We start from the raw sequence: 11,686 nt of genomic DNA, 5'->3' as shown, positions 1-11,686 counted from the left end.
CAACTCAGCCACCAAGCGGTGGGCCACGTAAACTGACGGAGTGGGATCAGCAGATGCTGGAGCACATAGAACGAAGACATCACCAACTTTCTGCAGAGTCAGTCACTACAGACCTCCAGACTTCATGTGGCCTTCAGATTAGCCCAAGAACAGTGCGCAGAGAGCTTCATGGAATGGGCTTCCATGGTAACCAGCTGCATCCAAGCCAAACATCACCAAGGACAATGTAAAGTGTCTGATGCAGTGGTGTAAAGCCGCCACCACTGGACTCTAGAGCAGTGGAGGCGCTTTCTCTGGAGTGATGAATCGCGCTTCTGGTAATGTCATGGATAAGTTGAAGCTGTTCTACCTGCAAAGGGTGGACCAACATCATATTGAACCATATGGATTATGAATGGGATGCCACTTAAGCTCATATGTGAGTCAAGGCAGGTGAGCCAATACTTCCAGCAATATAGTGTATTTTAAGACCCATCATTAATACGGGAAAGAAAAATAAGCATTTGTACAGTCTAAATAAGAGGACTCAAGTGGATCATAAAACTTGCCTTTTCCAAGTGGAGAAAATAATAAAAGGAAAGAAGAATTATTTCAGTTTTGTTTATTGCTCAGCTGAAGAAAATTGTGACATATCCTCACGTTGACTTGTTTTTTGGATCTACTTAGCACTTGAATGGGTTCATATTAACCTGTTGACATTGTAGAGTGTATCTATTATTTGTTTCATCTGAACTAATATCAATTACATATGGGGCAATTTTACAATATGAGAATGTGAGTTTGTCCCATCATTACAAGGGGAATGGCAGAAAGATATTGCATAGTACATCTTATGAAAATAAAATTAATTTAATTTTGTACAAATTGCATTTTATTCTTATGGTAGGGTCATCTGCTGGCATAACTTGAAATGCATTTTAATACATCTACAGATCTGTCCTGCAGATGTAAATGTAAATCTAATGTGACGTAAGAGTGTGCAGGTCTTGAAGCACACACAATATTTTAAATTTTCACTCAAAGTTACACAGAAAAGCAGATTCAGTGCCTTAGGTTGACCATTTAAGAAAGTATTCACCAAACTGGTGTGGAGAGAGAAAATATTAGATAATAATACTGCAAAGTAATGTCATCTTATTATTCTGGAAGACACACAAAACGGTTTTACCCTTAAAAATTTTGAAAAGACAAGAATTTAGGAGATTGTGTCGACAATGACGATCAAATTCGGGACAATTGAATACCAGAGACTAAGACACTGTGGTAAGTTCCACAAAATTTATTTAGTTTGTTAGATTCTTATGAACAAAGATGTGCTATATATAGATACACAATGGACTGGCAGATGGATTCTGATAAAGTGTGGGAAACAAAAAACATGACATCTCTGTCCACAGGCTGTTTCCAACAAGAAGGTATAAAAACATCCATATGTGAGCAGCATGCAGCGTAGACCTGTCTGCAGACCTGTCTCTGCAAGTCGCAGTGGTGAAGAGGGCAAGAAAGAGTATACCAAAGCGACCTTGGACTAGGCGAAGAAATACTGTTGAGATCAACATCAATAATTCAGCAGAAGAGTTGACACATCAAAAAAAATGAGAGAGAGAAAGTGAAAAAGGAGAAGACAATGCCCACTGATTCTGGAGTCATCTAAAATTTATGCATGCATCATCGCTGCCATGAATATTCATTAGGAGATGAATATTTAAGTGTGACTCCTATGGAGAAATTAAGTTCATCTTTACACTTATCAATAATTCGCAGGCCAGGTGACTCTCATCAAGCAAATAAATAAATCATGCCGTTGTGTGTGCACACACACAGGCAAGCATGCGCATGGACACACACACACACACACACACACACACACACACACACACACACACACACACACACACACACACAGAGAGAGAGAGAGAGAGAGAAGCACACAGAGTAAGGCAGAAAAACAAAAAAAAATCGTTGAAAACAACACAAACTTATGATTCTTTATATGTTCTGGTTCAAATGGAAGACATCTTCGTTCCCTCGAGCTAGTGCGTATAGAAACCCCCTGATATTTCATGTAACATGGTCCCGCAAATAATTGCATCATTGACTTGTTCTGTTATGGCCTTTAATGACAAATGACTGCAAACATATAATTCAAGGGGTTATCAGATTTGGCTTGTAGTCACAGTAGCTCCTATGACTACAAGCTGGAAAGAGGAGGGTGGTATATCTACAGTAGCTAATGGTTTGTGAATATTTTAGTGTTCACTCATATCTGTATTGTCTGATCTGGGCTGTCTGGTTCAGTTTGTATTTCCATCGTTCGGTAAAATTATTTGCTTTGTGGTAATATGTTCAGATGATCCTTTCTAATCAGCATTTAGACTATCCTTGCTTTTTGTTTTAGAAATGGATTGCTTTTAATCATATACCATCAGAAGATTTACAGGATCGCATATATAAAGGTTGCAGTTTTTAAAGGAGGGTCAGAGTTTTTCAATTACAATATTGTCAGTCAGCTGAAATTTAAATCCAGAGCAGAGATTTTGTTTCCTGAAGGCTCTCAGGAAAAATCATCCACTGCAAACCAAACTCTTACCAGTGATCCATCCAGAACATACTTAGTACTTAGCATGTGTGTGTGGGTTCTGCAGCGGCACAGCCTCAGAGAGGAAGGCTCTAACTTTAACCCGACCCCAGAGGAATTCCAGCATCACAAAAGCCATGAATATGAAAAAAATGCAGCTCTCTCAAGACACTGACTGTGTTTCAGCTCCTACCTTCAGGCAGCAGGACAGTCCAAACCTCCACAAACTGTTCAAAAAACACTTTCTATGCAAAATAATAAACAAATCAATAACTTTGAACAATATTAGATGGCAATATTGAGATCACCATCTCAATATTGGCATATGTGCACTAATACTAATCATATGCAATAATTGTTAAAATGTGTTGTTTTTTTTGTTCTATTTTTTCCATCCATTTCATTTTCACTTTTGGTTAATTTGTTGTGCAGGTAAAGTGATGCTTAACTGATGCACCTTAATAGTGACAATGAAATATATAGTTTATTGATACTGCATTCATGCTATAAACTGTTGAGATATTAATTTACATTTTTTTATGATCACCTTAAATAAGAAGTGAAAAGACAAGGCCAAATCTTTTTGGCAGAGCAGGGTGAATCTAAACCTGTGCCTATAATAATTTGTTCAGTAAATTCTGACTGTCTGTTACAAACCAGCAGCATTTGGTCAATAACTGTCACTCATCTGAGCAGTGTTCAATAATCCCTCTCAATAGCTGAGACAAATTGAAATTATTTTGGGTTTTTCAATGCACTTTACCCTGAAGCCTTCAGGCCTTCAACTTGCCTGATATGCAATAATTGATGAGTGCCACAAACAGCAATGAAATATTTTGAATGGTTGGTTGGCAAAGGAAGACTCACTCTTGCTTACTTATAAACTTTGTCACTGTATTTAATGACTTTCCTTACACCTCTAGTGATTTTTGATTAAAAAACCAGCAATTGACAAATATAGTGACATTTTTCTGTGTTGTTAAAGACTTGTATACATCTCAGCTGAAGCCCCGCTAAGTCCTGAGTAAGCAGCAAGAGCTGCTTTGAGCACTTCCTGTCACTCATCAAGCACTGCAGTCAGTCTGGTCGTCGTCTGTCCTACAGCATAATGTTGCCATTAGTCAGAGCAGAGGAGACCAATTCCACTCCATGTTAACACTGCAAATAAATCACACATTTACAAAGCTGAGTGACCAGCTTGGACAGTTCCCAATGATATGCAATCATTAGAATCCCTGGGACATGAGGAAGCTTTAGTTCCACAACAGACCCAGGATTGGAGTTTCTTATGCATCATTATCATGTTGAGAGCTCAGTGGTAAAAGTAGTTGTCTTGGAAACAGAAAGTTTTGGGTTTAGTTTCAGCTTAGGCTGACTAACAATCTGTATACTGATGTATAAATGTGGCTCTAGTGCAGAAGTGCTTAGAATGATTGATATGACTAGAAATGTGCTGCATAGGTCCAGTTCATTGACTCCTACTGTCACTGGTAGCCAGTGACAGTAGGAGTCACTGACTACTTGTGAAGTCAAAGAACTTGTGCTGGAAAAGAACATTTTCCGTCTAAGAGACTCACAAAGCAGCCCATCTTACTTTGAAGAGGTGATGTCTCTGCTCTTCTGACATCATCAACTGGTGGCTGTCGGTTACCATAGCATCCATGTCCATCAGCCACTCCCACAGTTCCTGGTACTCTGCTTCAAACTCCTGCAAACTAATAATAGAAAGAAACAAGTTCATGAGTTTCAGTTGCTGTGATTAAAACTTTTGAAATGATTATTTGACTTTTATTTGCTCTACTAAATGATTTCATCCAAACAACAGGTAGGATGTTATGCAGGATAACTCTGTACCGATATGTTAAGGCACTGACCCTAACCCTTCTACATCCAGACACAATCACAAATCTTTGACCGATTCTCATTGCAAACTATGGCACAAAGGCTAATGATGGAAAAAGTGTAAAATGTAGATAAAGAGCACCTAAACTGTCTTTCTTAAAGTCATAACAAAAGTTTATTTAAGAAAGATAATGAAGGAATCAAATACATGTTTTGATTAGGGCTGTCAAAGTTAATGTGTTAGTCGCATGTGTGATTTTTTTTATTTTTCAGCAGTGTGATAGTGAAAGTAGCATTTTGATTTAAGTTCTCTCTTCTCTGCATTCACAACTAATTTGATGTTAGTTGTTTAAATTGCAATTAGTGTGCTGTATAACATTGTCCTTTGAGAAAATCCAGATTTTTAGAGTTCTTTTAGAGGAATCAATAGATGTAGTTTTTAATTCTCAGTTGACATCAGCTTGTTGCCTTAGAATGTCTGTGTTTCTATGTACACGTATATATAAATAAACATGACCTAAAAAGAAAACTTCCCGATTTAATGCCTTGAAATTGGGCCTCTGTCTCTTTAAAAACTCCTGCTCTTTTGAAACTCTGTCTTCAGGAAGTCATCACAGTGTAATGATCTCCGCAGACGTGCAATTCAATCAGATGATTGCTAATGGCTGCTGGCTAATCTGAAGGAACTGAATGTCGGAATCGTGGAGGGCTGCTCTGTGAGGCAGGAGCTTGGAGACCGCAGCTCCCAGGAGGCGCTGCACCATGAAAGTGATGCTAGGTCCAAACAAGCATTTTGCACAGCTGAATGGTTGCTATGGAGATTACAAGATTACAGGATCAAGGCAACACTCCAGGTTCGTTTTTGATGAAGTAGTAGCTTTTTTAACATGATGTAAAGCTGAAAAAAGTTGATTTTACACAATACTTCCCCTTTAAGAAACAATTCTGCTGCAAACAGTTTCGGAAACGAATTATCAAGCTTTGTGCTGCTTATGTTTGACCATTAAATGCATTAATGTTCTGGTTCCTCCATATGTCTTTGACTTGCTTCTGTATTATAGTTCACCATTAGGCAGCAGAAGCCATTAGATCAACTGTCCACCTCCTGTTGGTTGTTCCTAAAATGAGGCTGAAGGTTGGAGGAGATTGGGTCTTGTTTGATTTGCTGTAACTGTGCAGGACTGTGGTAAAACAAATGACTTTTTAAATGTGCTTTCTGACCAAAACTTCTTTCATTTGGACTGAAATGTGTAACGATGGCACTTGAAAATGTTTAATGTTTCTACTGTTGACTGTTCTCTGACTTTGTATTTTTGCCTCTGCCGTTTGAACGTCAACCTAAACAAAGTCAGTGCATCCAGGTGAAAACAGTCATAATCACTAAATAATTAAATGAACTTGTTCTCAAAAGCAATTTTATACATACATATATTTATATCTTATTAATTTGCTGCAAGTTGTTTTTGTAAAAGCAGGTCTGTGCTGTTGTGGTTGGTCGACATGAAGATATGTTTTGGTTTTTAGAAATATGTTTTTTTAATGGATCAATTTTCCCAAAGGTTTGAACATACCTGTCCGTATGCAATTAATCTATATAATGCATTTCACTCAGTGAATTGACCAAATCAAATGAATGAACTTTTCAATAATATTCTTGTGTGTGTCCGTGTGTGTATGTGAGTGTAAAGTAACATAAGATTTAACCAAATGACTTGCTTCTGCCATGGCATTCAAATTAATTACCACTGATACTGTAAATGTTGGTTTTGATTAGATGTCATAATGTAACTCCAATCTGTTTTCTGTCTGTCATATTGAAGGTCTGATTTAGAAACTGATAAAAAAATAAGTTTAAATGTTGCAGTTTATTTTATTTTTGTCCCCATTATTATTTACTTTATACATCATTTATTTTTGCCTCTTCTCATTTTTTACTGCTTTCATCCCATTTCTTATTTCAGTATTTTTTGTCTCTTATTCTCTCTTGGCTTTTGTTTTGTAAGAGCAGCTCTGTTTTTCTCTTCAAGTTCATCCTTGTTTCATCTCCAACATCCTTCTCCTTTTGTATCATGTCCACATTTTCTTTCACTAGACCATCTCATGTTTCCTCTTCTGCTTTTCTCTCCACTATTTTACCTCTGTAATCGTCTTCCCAACATTTTCCTCCTCCCTGCCCACATCTGCAGCTGCTTCTGTTTCCATTTCCTCCTCCTCCATCACCTTCACTATCCTCCTAGACGCAGGATCACATATAATATTTATGCTCCTGGAACAGGGGCCGATTGCTCAAACACACAGATTACTGTCAGCCATTTTGTTAAGGTGTGTGTTTATTATTTATATATATTCTCTGTTTTTCAGTCTCAGTGGGGATCACCAACACGTTTCTCAACATTAGCAGCAAAATTGTTTGGAGTTCTCTCGTCACCACAACCAACACTTTGGCACTCTGTCGGGCCTAAAGCATTTTCATGACGACATGCACACTCACACACATCCAAGCATGCACACAATTTAAGACAATTACACACTAAGGGGTACTTTCTTCAGCAATCAAGTCACAAACAGCCTCATCACAACTGATGTACACACATAAAAACACACATCCTAAGGCAACAAAGCTGATGTCAACTGAGAATTAAACAACTAAATCTACTGATCCCTCTAAAAGAACTCTAAAAATCTGGATTTTCTCAAAGGACAATGTTATATTACACACTGATTACAATTAAAACAACTAAAATTAAATTAGTTGTGAATGCAAAACGCTTAAATCAAAGTGATACTTTATCACACTGCTGAAAAATAAATAAAAAAAATCATTTTGCTCTACTCTTAGCAATACTAAATTTTCTGTGTGATTTATGTCTTCCAACTTTTAAAAACATAATCAACTGTGTCCTGTCAGTATTGCAGTTATTTAAATGACCATGTACAATTAAGTAGGTATGGTAATGGAAACTTTATGAAGGGGCTTTCAACAATTTCAGATTATTTTTTCAGGTGGAAAAATTCAAAGGTCCTTCCTGGAATATTTTTTTTCACAGTCCCGCCATCCTATTAGAGAATAAGAACATTAGATAAACTGACAAACATTTCTAATAGGCTGAACAAGCTGATATATTTATAGCATCATATTTAAAGAAACAGTAGCTCTGAGGTGGAGTTTTGTGGAAATAGGCAGCGCTTGGTGAGAGTTCCTGTACCCAGAATGTTTGCCATGGGAGACTGAAGTATTCCTCAAACATACATGGAAGAAGTAAAGCAACATTCCAAAATATGATTTTGATGAGATTTTGATGAGAGAATAACATTAAAATTACACTTTACTTAATACTGCTCCTTTAAGAAACAATTCCACTGAAAAACAGTTTCAGCAACAGATTAACTTCAAGCTTTGGAAGTTTGCATATTTAAGCTGTTATTGTCTGTAAGCCGCATGTGTCCATGTTGTAACATGAGATATTTACACAGAAAGTTTCTTTAACTTTCATTGTAATACTTTTCGGTAACACAAATATGTACCGTAAATGTTTTTTTTCTGAACAGTGCCTACAACACGGCGATTGTAAGAAAAGAAAAAAACAGTAGACTACTAGAAAAAGTAATTGATGACATCTTCCACCTGTCCACTATCACCACTAAAGGCCTTCAGCCTCACACACACTATTGTCACTCTTAATGTCATTTTTATTTTGCTCCAGAGCTTGTGCTCTCCTGTTCATCATGCAGCAGGCCAGCCTTTTGAAACCTTTTGGTATTAGCTGCATCGCAGTGTTCAAAGAGTGTGGAAAAAGTAGCAGCTTATAAAACTGATCTTGGCAATTTTGGTCATGGCACTTAACATGATCATTTATATTATAAACAAAGGTACACACCATACCAAAGGATATATGTGCATGTGTTTTTTTTATTATTATTCAAATGAAGCACAGATCCTACATTGAAGAGAGTAACCATGTTAAAGAACCGATTCACTCTTTGAAATTTTAATCTTGGGCGAAATGGAGACGTCCCAATCCTTATTTTGAAATAAAAGTGGATGTCAGAAATACTGCTGGAAATGTCTTCAATGTTTTATGGGATTTACTCTTAATACAAAAAACAATGATCCCAAAATAAGGATATATATCCATGTAAAATAAAGAGTTGCTCATCAAAGGGGCAACTTATAGCATGAAAAACAGCTATAAGTTGTTTTCCTCTAATTATCAAAGATATATTATCCATTTTGGCAAAGCAACGTCTCACTAATATTACATGATAATAAGTAGATGCTGTTACACCTGTAGACTGGAACTTTCTAATAAGTTCCAGTCTTGTTATAAAGTTCCAGTTTGCAGGTGCAATTTGGACAAAGGTGCAAAAACACCAAATCTTATCAAGTGTTTTTGAGAAGCAAATATGATAATACACTTGAAATAAGATCAAACTAACTTACAAGTAACTCTTCAGTGATTTCCATTGGCGAATCATTTCAGATAGAACAGGGGAAAATATGTTATATGTGAAATAATCTGCCAATGGAACTAATAATTTTTCATCAATATTAACAAATTCCTTTTATCTTGCTGAAAAGTTACTTGTAGATTTGGTGTTTTTGCAGTGTAATTTTGAAAACAAAGACCATGAAGGCAATTCTTTCTTGCGCACGCACGCACGCGCGCACATGCACACGCGCACACACACACACACACACACACACCCCTCCACCCTCCTTTCATTTTTAGTCCTTCATGAACATTTCGGCTGCTTCTTGGTGGGCTTACAGCAGCCCATCTGACCCCTTCTCAATCTGTTCGTGGTCCAGTCTTTCCTAGTTGTCCTCAGATGACAAAATCACCGGAAGAGATCATTCTTCTTCCTTCTCTGACCCCAAAGAACCTGCTGTTGCAGTCAAATTTATGGTAGGAAACGCATCAGTTGTTTTAGTGTAATTTGCTGTGTCTGCAAGCAAGTTTTTTTCACCTTTCATTACGCAGCTTTTCCATTCAAATGGACCAAAGTTAGATATGACCCATGACCCAAATTCCCCCAAAGGTCCTCATAAAGTTCTTTCTAAAATATTTATGGTTCTTTGACAAAAAAAAAAAAAAAAAAAAAAAGATTCTCCAGATTTTAAAACAAAAACATGTTTTTTTCTTATTTTAGAATACATATCAGAGAAATTGTGGTTGCTTAAGTTAGCTGTAAAACTGACATTTTGAGGAGCGGCTCTTTGAAAGTTTGAACTTCCTTTTCCATTCCATCTCCAAACTCTTCCTTTCCTCCCAGGTACAGTGAACTGAATTCCCTCCCTCCCCTCCAACTCCTGCTCCTCCCACCTCCTCCCTGCCTGCTCCTCCAACACCTTTGTGCAGCTATACACATTTCATGTTCTCTACATCCTAATAAAATAAGAGCTACACAGAAAAGATGAAGCACAGCAAGCAAGCACTGCTTCCTTCCCTTGAGGCGGCGTTTCTCATTATGCAGCGAGCAGAGCGGCCCTTTACTGACTCAGGCAGATAAAGCAGATACAACACTTGCACAGATTGTTTTCTCTTGTCATTTGTCAGTTTTCCACTCCCCCTCCTTTCCTCTCCATCGTTTTTGTCTTGTTCACACACTAATGTTAACTAAATGCTTTGTAAAACAGGATATCTCATGGGGTTGAAGACGAAAAAACAGACAAATCTGAGAGGAAGGAGCGACGTGGTGCCACTGTGGCACTGCGTTCGGTGCTGGGATGGTTACAAAGTGTTTGAAGTGTCAGCTTCTTTTTCTGTCATACCGTGCTGGTGGAGTGTGTAGGAGTGCTATGGAGAGCTATTCTGACACTCAGTCACCTGAGGAAATTTGAATTCTAGGAATCTATTATTCATGTCTGCCATGACAATCTCAATCAGCCCTAGTTACAATAAAATCTTCTATATGGCTTGGAAATGCATAAATATCTTAAGACTTATGTACAACAGACACACAGCGTTTTTAAAATGTTGAAAATGCATTTTAAGTAATTTTCTTTATTGTATATTACAAAACGTGTTTTAAAGTGTGTCCTTTAGGAACAGCAGAGTTACAGAATAAAGGAAAATATTTTATTTTAAAACAAAAGTGCTACTTAAGATAATCAGAAAATGTAGAGGAAAACCTGGGAGGTTTTCTGTTTAAACAAAAGTTGCACTTCTTTAGGAAATGTATCCCATTCATCCAAATAGTGGACACCCTCCTGTTTGCAGTTGTGTTTTCACAGATCCACTTATATTTTTTTTCTGTGGAACATGGAATTAATATTCACAAAAATGTTGCCTGTTTGTGGATTCTGTTATAGAAAGCATTTGTAAGAAAATGCAGCATAAGAAGTTCAAATACAACTAGACACACTATAGGCTGGTCTTTGTAATACAGCCAGTCCAGACACACCACTCATTTTACTTGGTACTGATTAGCTGAAAGACCATAGATGTTAGCTTCTGCATAGCAATCCCAGGCCACGCGTGATTTCTGATCTTCCAGCTCATATCATGAAACCAAAGGGTGTGTCTTACTGGTAAGTAATATGCAGAAGATGGGTGTGGGAGCTTTTCCTGTATATAAAACGAATTACCACAGAGTGCTTAGCCCTCAGTTGCAGTCCTCACACACGGTGTTTAAATGTAGTCAGTGCTTCAAATAAAAACAATGAGGCTGCTCATCATTCTCAACATATAATCTTCGTCTGCATCACTCACTCTTCAGTCCTGCATTGCCCCCTACAGGTCAAAGGTTTGGGGTTGATCAGGGATTGGCTGGTCAATTCAAACTTAACTTCCCATTCCATTTCTGGAGGCTTCAGCTTTTCACAAGGGATAAAGAATGTAGAACAAAGATCGAAAGCATGATCCGAACGGGGCTTAGGACTTTGTGTCACACAGATTGGAGTGAAATATTTCTGGTAACAACAATAACGCAGGAAAAAAAAACTGGGATATACACCAGCTGTCTTTGCTGCTGGCTTTTCATACAAAAGGCCTACATGTTATAGAGGATGTAACTCATACTGTATTCCAGTAAAGAGCATCACGCATTGCAAATCATTACATGCAAACATGAAACCCTGACGCTGCCCTTTCCCACAATGAATTTTGCTAAAACTAATGGAATATAGGCGTTCAAACAGATAGTGTTCTACATCCAGGTGTTTAATAGTTATACTATACAAATGAGCTCCGTTTAAAACTGAAAGCCCCAAGATCAAAGTGGGGAACACCCCCAAAGGTGGTGGAGAATGACCGAGCTAAGATC

General features: G+C 37.6%; 1 protein-coding gene across 1 annotated transcript in view; it reads right to left on the bottom strand.

Moving 5' to 3' along the window:
- The window catches only part of LOC106957123 (A-kinase anchor protein 6-like), a gene marked incomplete at its 5' end in the record, with an annotated part of 181,928 nt that overhangs the window by 78,890 nt on the left and 91,352 nt on the right, over positions 1 to 11,686 (bottom strand). Inside the window, one exon of the mRNA XM_015048354.1 lies at positions 4,173 to 4,293. Coding sequence (XP_014903840.1) covers positions 4,173 to 4,293 — 121 coding nt within the window. The remainder of the gene's footprint in view (positions 1 to 4,172; positions 4,294 to 11,686) is intronic.

Source organism: Poecilia latipinna, unplaced genomic scaffold, assembly GCF_001443285.1.
Source record: "Poecilia latipinna isolate Pla-1442-1.1 unplaced genomic scaffold, P_latipinna-1.0 Scaffold877, whole genome shotgun sequence".
Taxonomy (NCBI): Eukaryota; Metazoa; Chordata; class Actinopteri; order Cyprinodontiformes; family Poeciliidae; genus Poecilia; species Poecilia latipinna.
This window is presented reverse-complemented; position numbering and strand designations above follow the sequence as displayed.